This window comes from Setaria viridis, chromosome 2, assembly GCF_005286985.2.
Source record: "Setaria viridis chromosome 2, Setaria_viridis_v4.0, whole genome shotgun sequence".
Taxonomy (NCBI): Eukaryota; Viridiplantae; Streptophyta; class Magnoliopsida; order Poales; family Poaceae; genus Setaria; species Setaria viridis.
In genome coordinates this window covers 2,933,418-2,955,266 of record NC_048264.2, presented here as the reverse complement: position 1 = coordinate 2,955,266, position 21,849 = coordinate 2,933,418, and the positions used below count along the sequence as shown (strand labels likewise).

Here is a 21,849-nt window from a genome sequence, read left to right as displayed (position 1 = left end):
GAACTTAAATTAGCCAACTGGTATGAGTTTAAATATGATGAAAAGAATTCAGTTTACTTCTAAACACTATCTATTTCGCAGTCCTATTATACATTAAATCACTTGTGCATATTTACCTACGTAATTTCAAAATTTTAAAGCCATTAAAAAGTTTTAAAAATTCAGACACTATTTATTCATGGGTCATGTCACCACATCAGCACCATATCACTGAAGGGTTGTTTGGATACGAGGTGCTAAACTTTAGCAGGATCACATTGGATAGTCGGATGCTAATTAGGAGGACTAAATATGAGCTAATTACAAAACTAATTGCACAGATGGAGTCTAATTCGCGAGACGAATCTATTAAGGCTAATTAATTCATCATTAGCACATGGTTACTGTAGCATCATATTATCAAATCATGGAGTAATTAGGCTTAATAGATTCGTCTCGTGAATTAGACTCCATCTGTGTAATTAGTTTTATAATTAGACTATATTTAATACTTATAATTAGTATCAAACACCCCCTAAAACGTTTTTTTTCTCTTGAAATGACGCGGTTTTCGGTCCTTGATGTTGATGTGATCCCACACCACTGCCTCGTCATTGGACCTCCGCTAAAGTCCGAGACACTGCCAAATAGTCCAACAAAACGACAGCCCGTAGCGAGCGCATCCACTCATCATCGCTTTATCGCTTCTTCTGGTGAAAGCATCATCCTCTGTGTGCCGCCATCCCGATCCATCTATGGCGACCCCGACCGTCGTCTTGCTGCCGGTCTGGGGCGCCGGCCACCTCATGCCAATGCTAGAAGCCGGCAAGCGGCTGCTCGCTAGCAGCGGCGGGCGCGCGCTCTCGGTCACCGTGCTCGTCATGCGGCCGCCGACGGAGCAGCAGGCGTCCGAGGTCGAGGGCCACATACGCCGCGCGGAGGAGGCGGCCGCCGGCCTCGACGTCCGCTTCCACCGCCTCCCTGCCGTCGAGCCCCCGACGGACCACGAGGGCCCCGTGGAGTTCATCTCCCGGACCGTGGAGCTGCACGAGCCCCACGTAAGGGCGGCCATCTCCGGCTTGCTGCCGGCGAGCCCCGTGGCGGCGCTGGTCCTCGACCTCTTCTGCACGCCGTTCATCGACGTCGCCCGCGAGCTCGCCGTGCCGGCGTACATCTACTTCACCTGCAACGCCGCGGCGCTCTCCTTCTTCCTGCGCCTGCCGGCGCTCTGCGAGGAGGTGGCGGGCGAGTTCGAGGACATGGACGGCGCGGCGGACATACCCGGGCTGCCGCCGGTGCCACCGCTCTCGCTCCCGACGCCGGTCATGGAGAGGACGAAGCCGGAATGCGCGTGGTACGCGTACCACGGCAGGCGGTTCGCGGATGCCGACGGCATCGTCGTGAACACGGCCGCCGAACTCGAGCAGGGCGTCCTCTCCGCCATCGCCGACGGCCGGTGCGCGCGCGGGGGCCGGCCTCCTCCGACGCTCTACCCCATCGGCCCGGTGATCTCGTTCCCTCCGCCCACCGCGCCGCCGCCGCACGACTGCGTGCGGTGGCTGGAGACGCAGCCGCCGGCGTCCGTGGCGTTCCTCTGCTTCGGGAGCGGCGGGTTCTTCACGGCGGCGCAGGCGCACGAGGTCGCCGGCGGCCTGGAGCGCAGCGGGCACCGGTTCCTCTGGGTGCTGCGTGGCCCGCCGGCGCCCGGCTCACGGCAGCCCACGGACGCCGACCTCGCCGAGCTGCTCCCGGAGGGCTTCGTCGAGAGGACGAGGGGCAGAGGCCTGGTGTGGCCGACGGCGGTGCCGCAGAAGGAGATCCTGGCGCACGCCGCCGTGGGCGGGTTCGTGACGCACTGCGGGTGGAACTCGATGCTGGAGAGCCTCTGGTTCGGCGTGCCTATGGCGGCGTGGCCGCTGTACGCCGAGCAGCACCTGAACGCGTTCGCGCTGGTGGCGGCCATGGGCGCCGCCGTGGCCGTGGAGGTGGACAGGGCGAGGGGCAACTTCGTGGAGGCGGCGGAGGTGGAGCGCGCGGTGAGGGAGCTGATGGGTGGCGGCGAGGAGGCGGGGAGGAGGGTGAGGGAGAAGGCCGCCGAGATGAAGGCGGCGTGCCGGAACGCCGTCGGGGACGGCGGGTCGTCGACCGCTACGCTGAAGAGACTCGCGAACGATATATGTCAGCAACTGCGCCGTGATCCGGCGAAGTGATGACTGATGACTCCTCCGTAGTTGACTACCGACCGTAAATGAGCCCAGCTCTCATGTTTGTATAAGCTTTTCTAGAACTCGCTTTTCTCGCGGGATAAGTTTGCTGTCTGAAGAATTTGCTATCTGAATAGACTGGGTGTTTGACAATCTTAATTATTACGTGTCGATTATCTATCATGACTAATAAAATGACTTGAATGTCCTTGAGGCTAATAATAGCTTTTTTTTAATACGAGGAGAAAATAATAATTCTAATGTCATCCACTTATTTTAAGCTGATAATAGCTCATTTTAGGCTCATAATAAGTGAATTCTAATGTTATCCACTTATTTTTTTTTCTTTTCCTTTATTTTTTCAGGTTTATCTTCTTCCTACTTGGCCACAAGGTTTTCCTCGCGAAACCATGGGGCGCTTGTGGCGGCATGGGACGGCCGCAGAGGGGGCCTGCCGGGGCTATGGCGAAGTGGGCGGTCGCGGAAGGTGCCTGCTGCGGAGGGGGCTGGTAGAGGGTGTGGTACGGCGATCGTGGCCGGTCTTCTTGGGGAAGATGGCCGGCGGGTGGCAGGAAGGACGGAGCCAACAGCGGGCGGCGGATGGGATCTGGGTAGGGAGGTGGCGGACAGGAATAGGGCCCATGGAACCGGTGGAGGGCGGGATTTGGGCAGGAGCTGGTGGAGGGCAGCAGGTGGCGGACGGAGCCCGTCGAAGGGAGGCGGGTGACGGATGGGCTGGCGGCGGGCGCGGGATCAAGGGGGCGGATGGCAGGTGGTGGATGGAGCCCGCCGAAGGGTGGCGGGTGGCGGACGGGCCGACGGCGGGTGCGGGATCTAGGGGGTGGAGACGCAGGGTGTCGATGGGGTGAGGGGTACAGGGGAAAATCGGTTCGCCTGCGCGAGAAGCGCCCCTGAGGCCGCGTAGAGAAAAAGGGGAGTGCTAGTTGTACTCCCTCCGTATAGGAAAAGAAAGTCGTTTTGGACAAGGCTTGGGTCAAACATTGGGAATATAAATCATGAATAACTTTTAAGTTGTTGAATTTGGAAATGTGAAAGCCATATAAATAGATTTGTCTTGAAAAATACTTTCATAAAAATATACATATATCACTTTTTGATAAATATTTTTATAAAAACAAGGAGTCAAAGTAATGCTTTGGAGACCGTGTCGCTGTCCAAAACAACTTCCTTTTCCTATACGGAGGGAGTATATATTTTGGATTGTGGGATAAGCAACTTGGGTGGTAAACGGGAAATAAGCAAGACATTTAGGTGGACTTATGGCTTATTTTCACCGATAAGCAGGAAATAAGCGGATACAAACATAGAGGCAAGTGTTGCCAAATGCATCGTCTTTTCCATGGCACATTTTGACTATTTTACATACTGATAAACCTAGTCCGCTGTGACAACACAAGGAACGGTAAAAAAAAAAAGCCAAACACAAGACACGTATGAAGGCCAATGTATGATAGGGACAGGTAGACCAAGACTCCAGCTAAACAAAGCCCAACATTTTACCGTCGTGACGTCATCACACCAGTTCATTCTATACCATACCACTTCTTGTGCAGCTCGTACATCTCATCTTCGTCGGGGAGGACGCTCTTCACGCTCCCCCTCTCCTTGCACCTTCTCACCCACCGCATCAGGTTCGGGCACTCCGTCTCGAGGCTGAAACCTCCGTGCTGCTCGTACCCATGGAACATGCTCGAGAACGGGATGAGGACGGCGTCCAGGAAGCCGAACTCGTCGCCGGCGAAGAAGGTCTTATCCCCGAGCACCTCCTCAAGACGCTTGAGCTGGTCAAGGAGCTCCTGCTTCGCCACCTCCTTCTCCTTACCCTTGCTCTTTAGAAACCTTGTCTGTGTGCTGAACACCTAAAAGTTTATGTAGCAAATATATAAGAATTTTGCTTGATTTTTACAAACTTCAACCTTTGTTTCATTGTTTTTTGAATTGAGGAAAGAAGTATGGATGCATAGTGGTTCAGGAAAAACAAAGAAGATGATTTGCTACCTTTTGGTCAATGAAGTCAGCCCAGAAGCGTGCGTGGGCCCTCTGAAGCGGGTCATGGGGGAGCAAGCGGGGCCCACCATCATCCTTGCCCCAGGTCTCGTCGATGTACTCGAGGATGTTGACGGAGCCGCAGACCGGGCGGCCGCCGTGTACGAGGATGGGGACGGAGCGGTGGACGGGGTTCATCCGGCGCACCAGCTCGCTCCGCTCCCGGACGCGGAGGTCCTCCTCGACGTAGCGGAAGGCGACGCCGAGCTCCCGCAGCGCGATCCGCGTCCGCATCCCGAAGCCGTTCGCCCAGAAGTCGACGCACGTCACCTCGCCGGCGGTGTCGTCCATGGCGGTCGTCGTCGTCCCTGGCGCCAGGTGCCGTGCGTACGTGCTCGTGGAGTTGTGGTGTGGCGGGTAAGGGTGGGCAGCATAGGAGCGAGCTTTACAGGCGGCTCGTGGCATCACCGCTGACGCTGAGCTGCTGGACGTGTCGTGTGTGCGGCATCACCGCTGACGCTGCGCTCGCTGACCGAGCTGCTGGACGTGTCGTGTGTGCAGTCGTGCCCGTGGAAAAGTTGGCGTCACGGATGGAGTGGAGCTAGCCCTTTCAAATAGAGGATGTGCTCTAAGCAGTGACCTATTTTTTTTAGTTTTTTACATGGAAGTGTTGACTTCTGCGGTGTGGACTTGAAGGAGATAAATCCAAAATGATCGTGGAGTAATTTCAAAGTAGTATTTTTGCAAAACCTTTTTACAAGTACAAGACCATCCTCTACAAAGCAATTTCAGGAAACAACAAACACAAAACTCTCCATATATCGGCCTAAGATGCGAAGGATGCGTAGCTCGGCGTCATCTTACAAAAGGTCGACAATTGATAAAAGACAGATTTACGGTCTATATGTGATTTTTTTAAATCTGGAAATATCTGAACATACACATAAACACACACTACATCCACACATACCCCAACGCATACCATATGCGCATGCTAGATCTACAAATTATACACACAAAACGTCTTTCCATATGTGACAATCACATCCATTACCAGAGAAATGGCTTTTTGTCCCGAGACTCCGTACCAGTTGCATTTTGACCTGGTACTAATGTGAGCATTAGTACCGAGCCTAAAGGATAGATCTCCGTGAGCCTCTTTAGTATCGAGTGAGGGCTCCACCCAGTACTAAAGGTCACCCATTAGTACCGGGTGCCTGAGGGCCTTTAGTACAAGGTGGAGGCTCCACCCGATACTAAAGGATGACGTTTAGTACTGGGTGAAACCTACACCCGGTACTAAAGGTTTCATCCACGCGGTCTTATCCATCCGCTGCTCCCGGCCCGCGTGCGCAAGCCTTATCCTCTCCCCAGCGCTCTCCTCTCCCTCTCTCCCTCTGCTCTCCCCGACCCCCTCCCTCTCTCCCTCTCCCATCGGCGCTTCCTCTCCCGCTGCCCCTTCCCCCTTCACTTACCCCTCACTCGTAGCAGTGAGGAGCGGTGGCGGGGCGAGAAGCGGCGACAGCGCTGGTGGCTGCGGCGGTGGGAGGGCGCGACAGGCGGCAGCGGGAGAGCGTGGCATCTCTGTTAAATGAACCCCATTTTGACATGGGATGTCCGAATCTAAATGAATAACACCACCTTGTTCGGATCAAGAATTCATTTTCTGAAACCGCCATTGTTCACACTATTGTTTTCCTGTATATGCTATTCTAGTCTTTGTCCAAACAAAAATGCTATTTAGTGTGTTCGTGAAAACAAAATGAAGGCATAAATAAAAATTCAAGAGCACACATGCATAAGTATTCGAGAACCACATATTTCATTAATTCTTTCTTGAATATACAAAATACATTATTTTCAAGATTTTGCCTTCTTCCATCTTCAACTTCGATGCTTAAGGAGAGATCTACCTTGTAGAGATTGCGTAGTTCGCTAATTCCCGAGACTTATTAGGCGCATCCGTGTAATTACATCTGCAAGCCAAGCTTGCAAAACACCTCCGATTAAACTTAGCTCTCTGGTCGTTGTTGAATAAAAACTTTCTCAAAGTGCTATAACCTCATCAGCTTCACCACGAAGGTATTCGGATTCGTCATATAGATCTCAAATAAATGTCCAGCCTCGTCGGTTGCAAACGAAAATAATTCCAGCCTCGTCGGTCACGGAAAGTATCAAATCCCAGCCTTGTAGGTTAGAGAAAGGTAAGACTTCATCTGGTCCACCGGTTTTGATGACGTAAAAAGACGAGCGAGCATGCGCTCGTTTGGTATTTGAGAAAGACGAGGGAGCATGCGCTCGTTTGGTATTTGAGAAAGTTTCTTCATGTTTCTGAGATGACCAACGGGACATGTAGCCCGGGGAGATTTTAACTTAGCATGGCTTAAGAGCTTTTGACGATGCTGGACACTTCAGCATAATTGTAGGCAAAACTTGTAGTAAGATTGGTTTCGTACCGATTAGGGGGGTTACACTATGCCACGACTTGGATCATAAGCATCTCCACCGCCATCGATAGGAACAATAATTGCATCATCTCAACGGGGCAACAAACGCTACACCCTATGTCACGATGATAGCCGCTTCACTTTCATTGAGGAAGTCGAGAAACTTTAGATCAATCTTGCATTGGACGGCACCGCACACCACTCAGATCAGCATAGTAACCCCTCGTAAGCAACTGAGAGAGTCCTATTGCTAACATGAAGAACCTGACTAAACACTACTCCTCACTGATATCCTGAAAACAGTTTCTTGCAGTGCTAACATTGACCTGAACTTTGCGTGACAAGACCTTGATTTTCTTTTACACCGACCTTGTCCTTGAGGAAAGGTTGCGACGAGGGATGTTTTTCATGGATGGAGATTTTTCAGGCCCAATGTACTCAACTGCTCGTTGATGCAATATCTTGCTTGACTCATCTGACGTCCTGGGAATTTGGTAGTTCATGTTAAATCTCAAGCTCAGATCAAATTTGCTCTCGGAGTTTGCATGCTTTGAAAGACCCTGCAGATGATGTATAACCATTAGTAATATCTTTATTATTGCATAATAACAACACAATTCTGAGAGGGCTTATCATACAAGATTTTACACCTGCCATTTGTATACATAAGTAATTGTGACAAATAGATTCCTACTACTCCCTCCGTTCCTCCGTTCCAAATTGTAGGTTGTTTTGACTTTTCTAAATTATAAATATTATTATGTATCTAGACATACAATTTGAATTGGAATGGAAGGAGTATTGTATGCATTATACATCCATGCTGCGATCATACATGGGGTCTTCCTGTCGCCTGTACTCTGTTTGGAATTTGGACTTTGGACCGGTGTCTTTGCTTGAATATAGCAACTCGGAGTGCCGGTAAACCGCATAGGGACTGCCGATCGATGGTTCTTGAGTGCTTGAGCTTGGAGCCTCAGATTGGTAGTGATCTTTGTGAGGCAGGATCTTTTCACTCAATCTGATAAAACTCCCTGTGTATCTCGTACATGTCGAGCCCCGAGGGGAGCACGTCTCGAACTGACTCCCTCTCCGCGCACCTCCTAACCCACCGTAACAGCGCGGGGCACTCCGCCTCCATGTCCACCCCGCCGTGCTGCTCGTACCCGTAGAACATGGCCGAGAAGGGCACGAAGGCGACGTCCAGAAACCCGAACTCGTCGCCGCCGAAGAACGCCTTGTTTCCGAGCACCGCCTCCAGCCGTCGGAGGTGGCCGAGGAGCTCCGCCATTGCTGCCATTTTCTCCTCGCCGCGGCTCGTGAAGAACCTCGTCTGCGCGTCGTACACCTGTCGTGTTGTTGTTTCATCAGCTTAGTTTACACGCAAGGCCCAGAAGGCCAGAGTTCTCAAAACCGGACGGAGGCCCACTTCGTACCTTCTGATCGACGAATTCGGCCCAGAATCTCGCGCGCGCCCTCTCGAGCGGGTCGGCGGGGAGCAAGCGGGTGGCGGCTCCCGCTTCTTTTTGGCTCCAGACCTCGTCCACGTACTCGACGATGTTCATGGACCCGCAGACCGGACGGCCGCCGTGTATGAGGATGGGGATGGAGCGGTGGACCGGGTTCATGCGGCGCACGAGGTCGCTCCGCTGCCGGACACGGAGGTCCTCCTCAACGAACTCGAAGGGGACCCTCTTCTCCCGCAGCGCGATCCGCGCCCGCATCCCGAACTCGTTGCACCAGAAGTCCACGCACGTCACCCCAGCCGCCGCCGCCTCGCGGCTCGCCGGAGCCATGGCAGCCGTCAGGTGAGGGATCAGTGGCTACAAGCTTGGTAAAGCGGTTGGTAATTGCACGGTTACTGAAGCGCAGGGAAAGGCTAGTTATATAGGCGAGTAAAAGTTGGGTTTTTAGACCATGGATCGAGGTGGTCGATGTGCGATCACTGCTTGCGTACGGCTGCACCAGAAGTCCACGCACATCACCGCCGCCGCCTGCGATTACTAAGCTGCTGGTCGATGCGATCACTGCTTGCGTACGTACGGCTGCTAGCTCGCTGAATGGTAAGCGCTGCATCTTGGAAGCATCTCCTTGTAAAAGTTGTTGAGCTCTTGGTATACTTTTAGTTGCTGTTGCTGTCAAATCGAGCTGAGTTTGGACAGGGTGGTGGTAAATGATTCGTAGTAGCAGTATTGTAAACACGATGTTGCTGTCAGAGTTGGGAAGCCATCAGCAACGACGACTGTACTGCTTCAGAAGGATTGGATTTTTTTTTTTGAATGAACAGGAGGGGCAGTCCTCTACTGAGAAGAAGAAGGATTGGATTAGTGATGATGCTCTGTCGTTAGTTGGAAATCGATCGGACTGCCGAGATACGCAGATGCATACTAGCTAGGATGGCAGTGTTCAATTGGGTGCCTCTCTTTACATAGTCTCCTCGCTGTGCCATCACGCATCACCTGCAGGAAAAAAGGAGAGGAAAGGTCAGAGGAGACTGATATCAGATGGCATGATGAGGTCTGGAGACTTGTTGCTGAGTGCCGAGTTGTCTCTCCGGTAACTGTTGAAATAATGGGTCTAGCCATAAGGAATTTCAGAATTTCAAATAAATCTCAAAGGTCCATGTGGGCAAGAGGTGGAGTGGTGCAAGTCTTTAGTCCCACATTGCTAGTGGAGGGGAGGGATGACCAACTTAAATATGGAAGTTGTTTCCACTCCAACAAGCTATGTGTGTGGGGAGGGAAGAAGAGCTCCACACGCGCGCTCGCTCACCTCGTCGGGCGGGGCGAAGGGCGCGGGCGCGCGGCACCTGCGTGAATGGTCCGCCAAAATCCGGCCCCTCGCCTTGCGGGGGCGCAGCTTCCTTTTGCCGTTTTATTTTTTGGTTACTTGGTTGTTAAGTCAGCGAGATATATGGAATCCTAACCGGTTTAGATCACGATCGCGACGTGAGAATCGTGGGCTCTCCTATATATGCGACCTACCGGCCTCTACCAAAAACAGATCTATTCGAGCTAGGGTTTTTGCCTCTTCTCGCTGCTGCGCCGCCACCGTAGTCTACTCCATCCCGATTGTCGGCGTGCACCGGCGATTGGGAGAGCAGGTCTCCGGAACCGTCGTCTTCAGCGATCCTGCACCGGGAGAAGGCGAATAAGGTTTTTGGGAAGCGCTCTGCGCGACTGCTCGATCGCTTCATCAAGTTCTTCGTCGACTCATTCACCACGGCTCGTCTACCTCTTCGTCGCTCGAGCCTCACTCGCCGTCGCGAACAACGTCAGGCTGCTGATCGTCGTCGGCTGCTGTACCCAGTAGTCGTCCAGGAGCCGGTCTTCATCAAGAAAGAAACGTACGATCTCTTAACTCAAATTATGTCTTCCATACTAGCTATTATGATCTGTTGCAGTCTGATAGCACTGGATAGTATGGTAGAATGTGTAATTCTATTTGCAATGATAGACTTGTCTAGATCTTGCGTAGACATGTCTAGTTTAATCTGCTGGCTGTTCATCGTATTCATGATTTATTTCTGGATTAAATTGTGGATTAAATTGAAACTAAAAGTGCTTATATATCCAACAGTAACAAGGCTGGCAGTGTCTGAAGACTTTTTGTTGAGTGCCGAGACTTGCAGCTTGTAATTAAGGTGATGATGCACGTGACACTACAGGTAATGTGTGTGTGAGATGTGTAAGAAAGTGAGAGGCTTTCTTCCCAAATGCAATGTGTAATAACTGGGCCTCTTCTCTTTCAGCAAAACCTGATGTAAGTGTTGGTGAAGAACAGAGCATCATGGTGCTTTGCCCGTGCCATACTGCCATGCTCATGCATGGGCCCCTCCACCCACCCACAGTGGATGCACTGGTGCACACACAGTACGCTCGGAGCAGTCTCGTGTCAATGGTGATTAGTGGTACGTTTGCAAGCGTACCCACCCATTGGGCCTGCCACGTTCCATTACGAGAAAGAAGACGAGGAGGAGGCCGGAGGTTTGGCGAACGACGATCAACGGTTGCCATCAACCAACCATCATCATCATGTGCCAAACTCAAACGACGGCAGCTTCAGAACTGTGTACGTCACACAAGACCAGAGCATGCATACATAGTTTACCGACTAAACGGGACATATGCTTAGACGCTTAGTTACTACAGTGTTTTCTGGCACAAGTTGGGCGGGCACACGTACTTACGGCAGACACACGAAACGCATGGGTGAGTCCTGTATGTAGTAGACGTCTAGAGACAATGCAAGATTGAGAAGCAAAATCACGAAGTCTGAATTTTGGGCGCTGCATGTTTCCAAGAGCTTCGTGTACACTGCAATGCTAAATGACCGATCACTTCGAAATGAGGTCGAACGACTATTTGATGACTGACGAGGCATATCAACGGGATTAAACCAACCTAAACGAATTGTCGACGCGCCTATCTTGTCATTCATCTGAAAGCAGTTTGATGTAACTGAAACATGAAAGTTTTCAATGGGAGATCGATCAAGAGCCGATGATTAGTGACTGGATAGATGTCAACATGAACGTGCACTGATGATGGACCTACGGCTCTGCCCTGTCGCCGTTTTAGGCGGAAAGCCCAAAATCCTGGTCTAAAATGTCGTCGTCTTCAGCCCGTGGCGATGGCGAGTAGTCATGAGGCTACAGATGAAGCATCGCTTTTTGCTGCACAAAATTTCAGCCTTAACAGTTAGGTGGGCGATCTATCACGTACAGTTTTGTGATCCTCGACTACTACGTTTCAGTCGCTAGCTGCATATGTGGATTGTAGGGTTTCTGCCTGCCTTAGTTCTCAAGTTCTGACCTAGAAATAAAATTGTATAGATCCTCAAAAGTATCTATGGTTAATAAGTCAAATGTACAGCCCAGTTACAGCAACATCAATTTTTTCTTGAAAAACAAATATATGCCTTTTGTGGACTTGAAAAATGCTTTGGGTGGATGTCATTGAGCCATTGACGTCCCCAAACAGAAAGGGAGAGGAAACAGAGACTGAAATGCAAAGCCCCCCTGATTCATCATTTCAGGTGCGATCGATCGACATGACGCTCGAGGCAGTGGAGCTCATAATTCTCGGCATCAATTGAGAAGGATGGATCATAGGTGACTACTGACGACTATAGTGCTGGAGCACTTGGGCAGTTGGGCGCCTGAGTGGACACCCCCAATGAGATGGTCAGTGGTTACAATCAACAGGCAAAGGATGAGGTCTCTCTCTTGCTTCGTGCCTTCGTCCTTTGCTTGCCGGCCCTCTTGCATTCTTCGTTCATTGCTGCGTCAGTAACAACAGTGGTGCCACATCGATACGATCCTGCACAACTAGCTGTATCTACGACGATACTGCCAAGGCACACATGCATGCCCAGCTGCACTAGTTCACCACTGTTCATCCATTTCCATCGATCCATCATTGAGTTAGGCATGGACTCTCCGTATACAAAGCTGGCCTTATGACCTAATCTGTTTCTAGCTTGATGATCTGTGCCGCTTGTGTAAGTACATCAGGTTTGATCAAACTTTTCGTCTGCATTCGAGAGGAACAACACAGGTTCTTGGTACCTTTATTTAGGTTCCATGCATGTATCTTCAGGCATAGGATATGCTCTAGCTTCGCTTTGTTGCTGAGGGCCTAACTTTCTGTGTCAGAACATCCAAAGGATCCCGGCCAAACACAAGGACTATTGCTTCCGAGGATTCTTTGTTTATTTCGTGTAAAAGATCAATGGATTGACCTCACTAAACAAACTGATCCAAGATACTCCTGCTGATCAAGCTCGCACCTGGACAAACACGGCCTGCCTGCCTGCATTCAGGCACTGGCTCTCATGGATAAGCAGTCAACTGTTGAATCATCTGCCGCATGATCCAAAAATTCTTGACCTACCATAACATTGCATGCATCAGTGACAGGTGACCATATGTCATCGCAAATTTTTTATGCTTGTTCCCAACACAAAGAAACTCGAGACCAAAATTTTATCTTACTACTGAGTACGTACAAGAACATGTTATACAACTACCTATGTTTTTTCCAAGAATATTTTTTTGCACAGCTATACTGGTACTTGTAACCTGAAGAATATAAATTATACATGCACATAAAGTTTTTTTTTGAAGTAAAATATGCACATAAAGTTAAACAAGGCCAAGTGGGGTGAAGCATGTGATGAGGTGACCAACCTTGGAAGGATATCTTGACCTGTGCATGTGAATGTTTAGACGGTGGTTGTGTCCATTTGTCACCAACCATTAAAGTATTATCTTTGCCTGCTGCAAGCTAAAATAAGGCCAGAAAGGGGCCCAATTTCCAAACTCTGTTGAGGATTTCAATATATGAGCTAGAGTACGGTCACAAGGATCTTAATTTGTAATCTCCCTTATTTAATTATTGGATGATGCGATCGGATTAGCTGTGTTTGTTCACGGCCGTTGTACATGCTACATGTCCACACGCATGTGAGTTGGTCGATGGATGGATGGCTGTCTTTTGCGTGTAGCTGCTATTGGCTATAGCTATGGCTAGGGGAAGGAGGTAACTCAACCCGACACGACATGAAACCTAGCTAGAGAGATTGAAATGACATGCTATTACCTATTTTATCAGCTAGCCAAAGTTAAATCGATAAGTTGCACTTTAAATTATCTCACATATATATTCTTGACCACTAATTATGCATGTCTGGTGACGTACTATACTGACCAATCTCTATGGCCAACTTCTCTTCTAGTTTTTACTCTTTTATGGGTTGTCTCGTGTCAGCATGCCATATAAAATATATTTTTGCTAATAGGGAGGAGAAAGAGGGAAGTGAGATAAAGATACCATTTTGTATCGCAAAGTAGTCCCCACTATTACACGAGTTATCGTTAGCATGCAACTCATAACATTCCTTTATTATATGAAAAATAACAGGTTATAGAGTTCTTACAAGACAATTAAAAATGGTAGTTTGGATTTAATTTATTTCCATTCATCAGAAACAAGTAGTTGCTATTTGTGATAAATGATAAAAGATGATGTGCCAGATTTTTTTTTCCTAGCCGTAAGATTTAGGGGCAATTGCCTTACAGTTTGAACTCCAATTATGATTTTGGCCTCACTTTTTTTAGCTTTGTAATTTTATCCTCACTTTCGAAACTTAAGCTCAAGTAGACAAGTAGTTGAATTTATTCAGGCCTTATCGTTAAGGCCATAAGGCACTTAACGGTATCAAATGATCTGTAAAATAAAGATAAATAGGAGTATGTGCTTACAAATTTGCCCCTACTTTTGTTAGAGTTTTTTTTAACCCTCTTTTGGCATAAGCATGTTGCAAATGTATTTGGACAGAAAAACTCTGATAAAAATATGCTTATATTTCAAATATAACTAAATTTTGACAAATTTGGACATAATTTCAAAGCATATGGTTAGGAAACACAGAAAAGAACACATACACAAAAATGTTATCCAAATCTCAAATCAATCCATGGAAATATTCATAGTACTGCAAAGAGTATATAGAGTAGAAGTACATGCACTGAGGCACACCTCACTACAATTTAAGCCATATGCAAGGAATAAGCACCAGGAGTTATTAAGCTAAAAACCAACATGAACAAGTTCAAAAAATTAAGCCAGTGACAGGGCGTTCTCCATCGATTGATGGTTTATTGCTAAGATAAGACACGTGCATTTTGTATGGGTCAAGTCAATTAACAATCGGACAGAGTCATGACGGGTAATGACTCACTCTCTCGTCGTGCTAGCCTCGAGACATGCAGCTCAACATCCAAAGAGGCTCAAAGCAGCAGTCAAGGCTACCAAGGCATCAGATTGCCTAAGCTCTTCGTAGCCTTACGTGGTGAGTCTACCTGCTGCTACTGTGCATTGAGAGCCTCTTTACAATATTGAGGGAGCGTTTGATATTATTAGATGCTAAACTTTAGCAGTGTCACATCGGATGTTCGGATGCTAATTAGGAGGACTAAACATGAGCTAATTATAAAACTAATTGTAGAACCCTGTGCTAATTCGCGAGACGAATCTATTAAGCCTAATTAATCCATCATTAGCAAATGGTTACTGTAGCACCACATTGTCAAATCATGAACTAATTAGGCTTAATAGATTCGTCTCGCGAATTAGACTCTATCTATGCAATTAGTTTTTTAATTAGCATATGTTTAATACTCCTAATTAGCATCCAAACATCCGATGTGACATGTGCTAAACTTTAGCACGAGATATCCAAACGGGACCTGAGATGCATGTTGTGTAGCCATGACAACTATACCAGTCAAAGTCTCTTTTCTGATTATTAATTTTTTTTCACTCGTACAGAACAGAAGTCTTAGCAACAAAACCAGCAGTCACACCTAGAGAGGGCATGGTGGTAAATTTTCTCTATTTCGAAGAGTTTTCGTACCTTTTAAATTTATTTATTTATTTATTACAGCTTATCTTGGTTGGAAGCAAATGTAAACACATTGGCTTTGGTTTAAAAAAACTAAGGATAAATCACAAAGCTGAATCGTTGAAAGAGTGAGAACGAATCACGATTGCTCCCTTAATACTCTTTTAATAGAACTATTTTACCTTAGTACAATGATTAAGAAGGAAGACTATTCTTATCATCCGATTAATCAATCATTATATACTTCTCGTTATTGGAAACGATTTTCCACGAGCATTTCTCGGTATTGAGTTATTTTTGTAAAGCAGTTACTCTGCATGAGAATCAAACAGCTATCTATGTCATGCTTGAGATGGCAATTCAAATAGAATTATCAAAAGAGAAAATTTCAGTTTTGAAAATAGTTCAAAGTCACGGTAACACATAGTCAGATCTTATTTGGATAGGCTAGGATTAATGTTTAGAACTAAAGATTAGATGGCTAAAAAATTCTTTTCAATATTAAAATTATTCTTGAGATTGAGCTTCATGAGCATGACCGATGCATCATTAATTGGGGATAAATTGGGGATTAATTGGTGGCTTGGAATAACCTGGTGGCTAAAGTAGAGACTACTGGCTAACTACCGAGAGCGACAGTTTCCATTAGGAGTTACATAATAACAGCATGTTTTGGTTCGATCTATGTACCAATATATGATGAACCAGGGTATCCCTTTCACCTAAAATTTTATTTGGAAATTGAAAATTCCAGCGGGGTGTAATATTAAAAAAGGATAATCTAGTCAAGAGAAATTGGAAGGGTAGCAAAAAAAAAATGTTGCTTTTGTAATGAGACAATCAAGCATCTTTTTTTTTATTGTCATCATGCAAAAGCTATTTGGAGGATTCTTTATATTGCTATCAGGTTGACTCCACCTAGATCTATAAATCATATGCTACGGAATTGGTTAATGGGCGTAGTAATAAGATAAAACATTTGATCTTTGTGGGGTTTCTGCTCTTATGTAGACGATTTGGTGTACTCGAATTGATATAATTTTTGAGAAAAAAAAGTTCACCTCTTTTATGCAGGCGGTATTCAGGGGAGGCTTATTAGCTACGGTTTTGGTCCCTGTTGCAGCGTGAAAACACAAGCGAATCGGTTCGGGTAGCGAGCAAAACGCTGGAAGTCGTCACTTTGGATATCTTCGCCAAGAACGGATGGAGAAGAATAATAGACTTTGCTTATGATATTTTTCCTTTAAGATAAGTGAACTTTTATTTTTATTTCAGTGATCAGCTTTTAATAAGCTGAATTTGCTGTAAAAATTTAGCTGTGGGCGGTCGAAGAGGCCGGAGACAATTTCATGTTTAAAATAAATGATCGATGCATCATGTACTATCCCTCAAGACAAAAAAGGTCCGAAATGGCACCAGAAAGCGCTGCCGCGACGCCGCTTTTTTCCTACCTCGATCACGGAAAAAAGAGGTGGCTTTCGGCGACGAGTTGTAGCCCACACGGCCACACGGACACACGTACGCGCCCGACGTATACTCCCCTTCCCTTGCCACCTCTCTCTACGCGTCGACACGTACGGCCAGAGCCCACCACTCGTGTCCCTGGCAGTGGGCCCGGCCACCCCTCCCGCTCGACGAAACGCCAGCCACCGCCAGCGGTCAATGCCGTTGACCCCCGGCGCCTGTGCGCCACAGTGCTCTGCTCGCCCTCCCCTTAAAGCTCCGATCCCTTCTCCCTGCCGCCCCCCACAGTGCCAGCCACCCACTCAACCGCGGCCACCACCACCACCACCCTGTTGCGCCACCAGTGTCACCCACCTCCCTGCGCATGGCGCGCTGGCCCCTCGATTCGGTGGTGTCTTCCTAGTGGCTACTGGGTGTGGCAGTGTGGGGGACGGATTCCTCGACCGCGGGCTGCCCGCCGCTCTGCCCATGGCACTCTGCTCCTGCCCCTCCTCGTCCTAGTGCGCGCCTCGCTGTGCTGCCGCTCGGGGTCCGGGGAAGTACTCTCGCCGCGGCGGCTTCGCACGACGGCAATGGCGTCGCCCGTGGCGCGGTTCTCGCTGCTCCCGGCGGTGGTCCTCTTCTTACTAGCCGTCCTTGAACCGGCGGGGGCGGGACCCGAGGCGGCGGCGCTGCTGGAGTTCAAGCGCGCGCTGGTAGACGTGGACGGGCGCCTCTCCGGCTGGAACGCCGCCGCCGCCGCGGGCGCGTGCGAGTGGGCCGGCATTGCCTGCTCCGCGGGCGGCGAGGTCACGGGCGTCACGCTCCACGGCCTCAATCTCCACGGCGAGCTCTCCGCGGCCGTCTGCGCGCTGCCCCGCCTCGCCGTCCTCAACGTCTCCAAGAACGCGCTCGGGGGCGCCATCCCGCCCGGGCTCGCCGCCTGCGCCGCGCTCGAGGTGCTCGACCTCAGCACCAACGCGCTCCGCGGCAGCGTCCCACCGGAGCTCTGCGCGCTGCGGGGCCTCCGCCGCCTCTTCCTCAGCGAGAACCTCCTCTCCGGCGAGATCCCGCCCGCCGTCGGCGGCCTCGCCGCGCTCGAGGAGCTCGAAATCTACAGCAACAACCTTACCGGCAGGATCCCGGCCTCCATCCGCGCGCTGCGGCGGCTCCGGGTCATCCGCGCGGGGCTCAACGACATCTCCGGTCCCATCCCCGTCGAGCTCACCGAGTGCGCCAGCCTCGAGGTGCTCGGCCTCGCGCAGAACAACCTCGCCGGGGAGCTGCCCAGGGAGCTCTCCCGCCTCAAGAACCTCACCACATTGATCCTCTGGCAGAACGCCTTCTCCGGCGAGGTCCCGCCGGAGCTCGGCAACTGCACCAACCTCCAGATGCTCGCACTCAACGACAACGCCTTCACCGGTGGCGTGCCCAGGGAGCTCGCCGCGCTGCCGTCGCTCTTGAAGCTCTACATTTACCGGAACCAGCTCGACGGCACCATCCCGCCGGAGCTGGGAAACCTGCAGAGCGTACTGGAGATTGACCTCTCGGAGAACAAGCTCACCGGCATCATCCCGGGTGAGCTCGGCCGGATACCCACGCTCCGGCTGCTCTACCTCTTCGAGAACCGTCTGCAAGGTAGCATCCCGCCGGAGCTCGGCCAGCTGAGCAGCATAAGAAAGATTGACTTGTCCATCAACAACCTCACCGGTGTAATTCCGACGGCGTTTCAGAACCTGAGCAGCTTGGAGTACTTGGAACTCTTCGATAACCAGCTCCACGGCGACATCCCTCCATTACTGGGAGCCAACAGCAACCTCTCGGTGCTCGATTTGTCCGACAACCAGCTGACCGGTAGCATCCCTCCTCACCTCTGCAAGTACCAGAAGCTCATGTTCTTGAGCCTCGGATCGAACCGCCTCGTCGGCAACATCCCTCCAGGATTAAAGGCTTGCAGAACTCTGACACAGCTCCGGTTGGGGGGCAACATGCTGACAGGGAGCCTCCCAGTTGAGCTGTCGCTGCTGCAGAACCTGACGTCTCTTGAAATGAACCAGAACCGGTTCTCTGGGCCAATACCACCTGAGATCGGCAAGTTCAGGAGCATAGAGAGGCTGATTTTGTCCAACAATCACTTTGTCGGACAGCTCCCTGCTGCCATTGGCAACCTGACGGAGCTTGTTGCCTTCAACATTTCATTGAACCAGCTCAGCGGACCAATTCCTCGGGAGCTAGCGCAGTGTAAAAAGCTACAAAGGCTTGATCTCAGTAGAAACTCCCTCACTGGAGCGATTCCTCAGGAAATTGGTGGGCTGGTGAACCTGGAGCTGCTCAAGCTGTCTGACAACAGTCTGAATGGATCCATTCCAAGCAGTTTTGGAGGCCTTTCACGGCTCATAGCACTGGAGATGGGAGGCAACCGTCTGTCTGGTCAGGTCCCGGTTGAGCTTGGTGAGCTCACTGCCCTTCAGATTGCCCTAAATGTCAGTCACAATATGTTGTCTGGTGAGATCCCGATGCAACTAGGGAACTTGCACATGCTGCAGTACCTGTACTTGGACAACAATGAGCTTGAAGGTCGAGTTCCTTCCTCATTCAGTGAGCTTTCGAGCCTGCTGGAGTGCAACCTGTCTTACAATAATCTTTTTGGGCCGCTTCCCAGCACCCCGCTGTTCGAGCACTTGGACAGCAGCAACTTCCTTGGGAACAATGGCCTTTGTGGCATCAAAGGGAAAGCATGTCCAGGTTCATCAGCGTCATCCTATTCAAGCAAGGAAGCAGCAGCACAGAAGAAGCGCTTTCTCAGGGAGAAGATTATCAGCATTGCCTCCATTGTCATTGCTTTGGTTTCACTGGTGCTAATCGCAGTTGTTTGCTGGGCCTTTAGATCCAAGATACCGGAGCTTGTATCAAGTGATGAGCGCAAGACGGGCTTCTCCGGTCCTCACTACTGCATGAAGGAACGGGTGACTTACCAGGAGCTTATGAAAGCAACCGAGGACTTTTCAGAGAGTGCTGTGATTGGAAGAGGTGCCTGTGGTACAGTCTACAAGGCTGTCATGCCTGATGGCCGGAAAATCGCTGTGAAGAGGCTGAAGTCTCAAGGAGAAGGTTCCAACATCGACAAAAGCTTCCGAGCTGAGATAACAACGCTTGGAAATGTCAGGCACCGCAACATTGTCAAGCTGTATGGCTTCTGCTCTCACCAGGATTCCAATCTTATCCTGTATGAGTACATGGAGAATGGTAGCCTTGGAGAGTTGCTTCATGGCAGCAAGGATGCCTATCTCCTGGACTGGGACACCCGGTACCGGATCGCTCTTGGGGCTGCTGAAGGCCTGCGGTATCTTCACAGCGATTGCAAGCCGCAGGTGATTCACCGTGATATCAAATCTAATAACATTCTGCTTGATGCGATGATGGAGGCTCATGTGGGGGACTTTGGCCTGGCCAAACTTATTGACATTTCCAATTCCAGAACAATGTCTGCTGTTGCTGGTTCATATGGGTACATTGCGCCAGGTTAGAAATGTTACTGAACTACTGTGTGTTAGGAGTTGCATAGATTTCATATACCTTGCACTATGCACATGTGGTAGTTTACCAAGCTGTTCTTTCCAGCAATAGGCTATCAAGCTCAGTTTATTAAGAAATGTGTATGGCTTTTAATGATGTGCTTTTTATCCTTTGCAGAGTATGCCTTCACCATGAAGGTCACTGAGAAGTGTGATGTTTATAGTTTCGGGGTAGTTTTGTTGGAACTACTGACCGGGCAGTCTCCAATTCAACCTCTTGAGAAAGGAGGAGATCTTGTGAATTTGGTGAGGCGGATGATGAACAAAATGACACCGAGTAGGGAAATGTTTGACAGCAGACTGGACCTGAGCTCAAGGAGAGTTGTGGAAGAGATGTCTCTGGTGCTAAAAATTGCATTGTTCTGCACCAACGAGTCACCATTTGACAGGCCCAGCATGAGAGAAGTCATATCCATGCTAATGGATGCTAGAGCGTCCTCATATGACTCATTTTCCTCGCCAGCATCTGAGGCACCTATAGAAGATGGCTCTTCCCCAAAAGTTTAGAGGTGAGATCAAGTGACATTTTTTCTGTTGTTAAAGAGTTCCGATTTCTGAACAACCTTTTGCCTTTAGCTTTGCCCATGCTTAGTTTCATATTCGAATTAGTCTCTGTGTTATAGCTAGTACATAGTTAAAGAACCAATGTCCTGTCAGTTTATACTACTGAATAGCTAGTGTTGACCAGTTTCTAATTTGAGATGGGATAGCAGTTAGAACTACAAAATATTATGAACTATCGCCCATTTTTAAGCCAGTAATAAATCAGAAAAGAAGAGTAATGTTATTTTAATTCCCTACTATCTTACAAAATCAGTGCTATCAAGTTAATCTTTTTCCTTGTTTGGCAGGCTATTATCATCATTCTATTTCACCAATCATGCACCAAGGGAGTATCCACAGGTTAACTAAGTTCATCGCTGAAGACCATCTAGTCTGTGCACTATTGAACTCCAAGAAGTTGTTGGCTATAACCTGACTTCTAGGAAAAGAGATCGTCTTTCTGACCAAGACTAAACACCAGTTGAAGGCTAGAAACATTTGGAGTGAAATTGATCACTCCTAACCTCAGCTAGTGCTCTTTCAATGGAGGCAGACACCACCTTGAGTGTTCCTTTTCTGAAACGCTCAACTAGGCAGATAGGTTTCATTTCAGCAGAACATACAGATTCAATTATCATTAGCTTGACATTGTAATTTGTACATACTACGTAGACCATAGTGTGGCTACAATAAATGATAACAGGTTAATCTCTGGATTAGTTATTATTTCTTTGACTTATTACTAACTGTAACACGATAAAAGTGAATTACCATGTATGAACAAGCCTGCAACTGCAGCCTTCTCTGCCAAAAAGTGGATGCCTTGACCATCCTTTTCAGCTCCTGTTGGGTTGGACTTGGTGTCCTGCAACCTGCAAGCATGTCATCAAAGGCACACAGAATTAGGTACTCCAGCAGGCTCTTCAGTTCTTGATAAAAAGTGTGCTGATCCAGTGACCCGTGCTGCCACGGCTTTGATGGCAGGTTGGAATGCACCACCTGCTTTATCTGACTCCAAGCAACAGCAAATCACACCTAACATAATACTGTCGACTGAAAATTCCATGACTTCAATAGCTTTGAGGCTGACATGTCAAGGACATGTCTAAACTTCATTCATCAAATTCTGGCGAGAAAGAACTAACTAATTCAGAATTTGCATCTATGTTTCACAAGCTGCTCAAACTGAATAGCAAGGCAGACTGCACTCTGCAGTGCTGGCCTGCTTGTACATCACAATATTCA

General features: G+C 49.0%; 4 protein-coding genes across 4 annotated transcripts; 2 read left to right on the top strand and 2 right to left on the bottom strand.

Moving 5' to 3' along the window:
• Positions 1-610: 610 nt before the first annotated feature.
• LOC117842700 (malvidin galactosylase UGT88C3) lies at positions 611-2,342 on the top strand. The gene has a single exon (XM_034723206.2). The coding sequence runs from the start codon at positions 735-737 to the stop codon at positions 2,187-2,189; it is 1,455 nt and encodes a 484-aa protein (XP_034579097.1). The 5' UTR covers positions 611-734; the 3' UTR covers positions 2,190-2,342.
• Positions 2,343-3,355: 1,013 nt separating this feature from the next.
• LOC117845808 (glutathione S-transferase 3) lies at positions 3,356-4,930 on the bottom strand. The gene is made up of 2 exons (XM_034726895.2): positions 4,203-4,930; positions 3,356-4,063 (listed from the first exon to the last, which is right to left on the bottom strand). The coding sequence occupies exons 1-2, from the start codon at positions 4,653-4,655 to the stop codon at positions 3,728-3,730; spliced, it is 789 nt and encodes a 262-aa protein (XP_034582786.1). The 5' UTR covers positions 4,656-4,930; the 3' UTR covers positions 3,356-3,727.
• A 2,274-nt stretch (positions 4,931-7,204) lies between these two features.
• On the bottom strand, positions 7,205-8,483 carry LOC117845443 (probable glutathione S-transferase). Its single transcript, XM_034726493.2, has 2 exons — positions 8,074-8,483; positions 7,205-7,985 (listed from the first exon to the last, which is right to left on the bottom strand). Exons 1-2 carry the CDS (start codon positions 8,431-8,433, stop codon positions 7,650-7,652), a joined length of 696 nt encoding a protein of 231 aa, XP_034582384.1. The 5' UTR covers positions 8,434-8,483; the 3' UTR covers positions 7,205-7,649.
• Positions 8,484-16,927: 8,444 nt separating this feature from the next.
• On the top strand, positions 16,928-21,343 carry LOC117842959 (uncharacterized). The gene is made up of 3 exons (XM_034723496.2): positions 16,928-20,008; positions 20,180-20,570; positions 20,913-21,343. Exons 1-2 carry the CDS (start codon positions 17,080-17,082, stop codon positions 20,566-20,568), a joined length of 3,318 nt encoding a protein of 1,105 aa, XP_034579387.1. The 5' UTR covers positions 16,928-17,079; the 3' UTR covers positions 20,569-20,570; positions 20,913-21,343.
• Positions 21,344-21,849: the final 506 nt, after the last annotated feature.

Bases quoted from the DNA above. Each gene is read 5' to 3' on its own strand.
- LOC117845808 (XM_034726895.2), bottom strand. From the start codon at position 4,655: ATGCCACGAGCCGCCTGTAAAGCTCGCTCCTATGCTGCCCACCCTTAC. The intron at 4,064-4,202 runs GTAGCAAATCAT...ATAAACTTTTAG, and splicing joins CTGACTTCATTGACCAAAAG to GTGTTCAGCACACAGACAAG.
- LOC117842959 (XM_034723496.2), top strand. From the start codon at position 17,080: ATGGCGTCGCCCGTGGCGCGGTTCTCGCTGCTCCCGGCGGTGGTCCTC. The intron at 20,009-20,179 runs GTTAGAAATGTT...TATCCTTTGCAG, and splicing joins ATATGGGTACATTGCGCCAG to AGTATGCCTTCACCATGAAG.
- LOC117842700 (XM_034723206.2), top strand. From the start codon at position 735: ATGGCGACCCCGACCGTCGTCTTGCTGCCGGTCTGGGGCGCCGGCCAC.
- LOC117845443 (XM_034726493.2), bottom strand. From the start codon at position 8,433: ATGGCTCCGGCGAGCCGCGAGGCGGCGGCGGCTGGGGTGACGTGCGTG. The intron at 7,986-8,073 runs GTACGAAGTGGG...ACAACACGACAG, and splicing joins CCGAATTCGTCGATCAGAAG to GTGTACGACGCGCAGACGAG.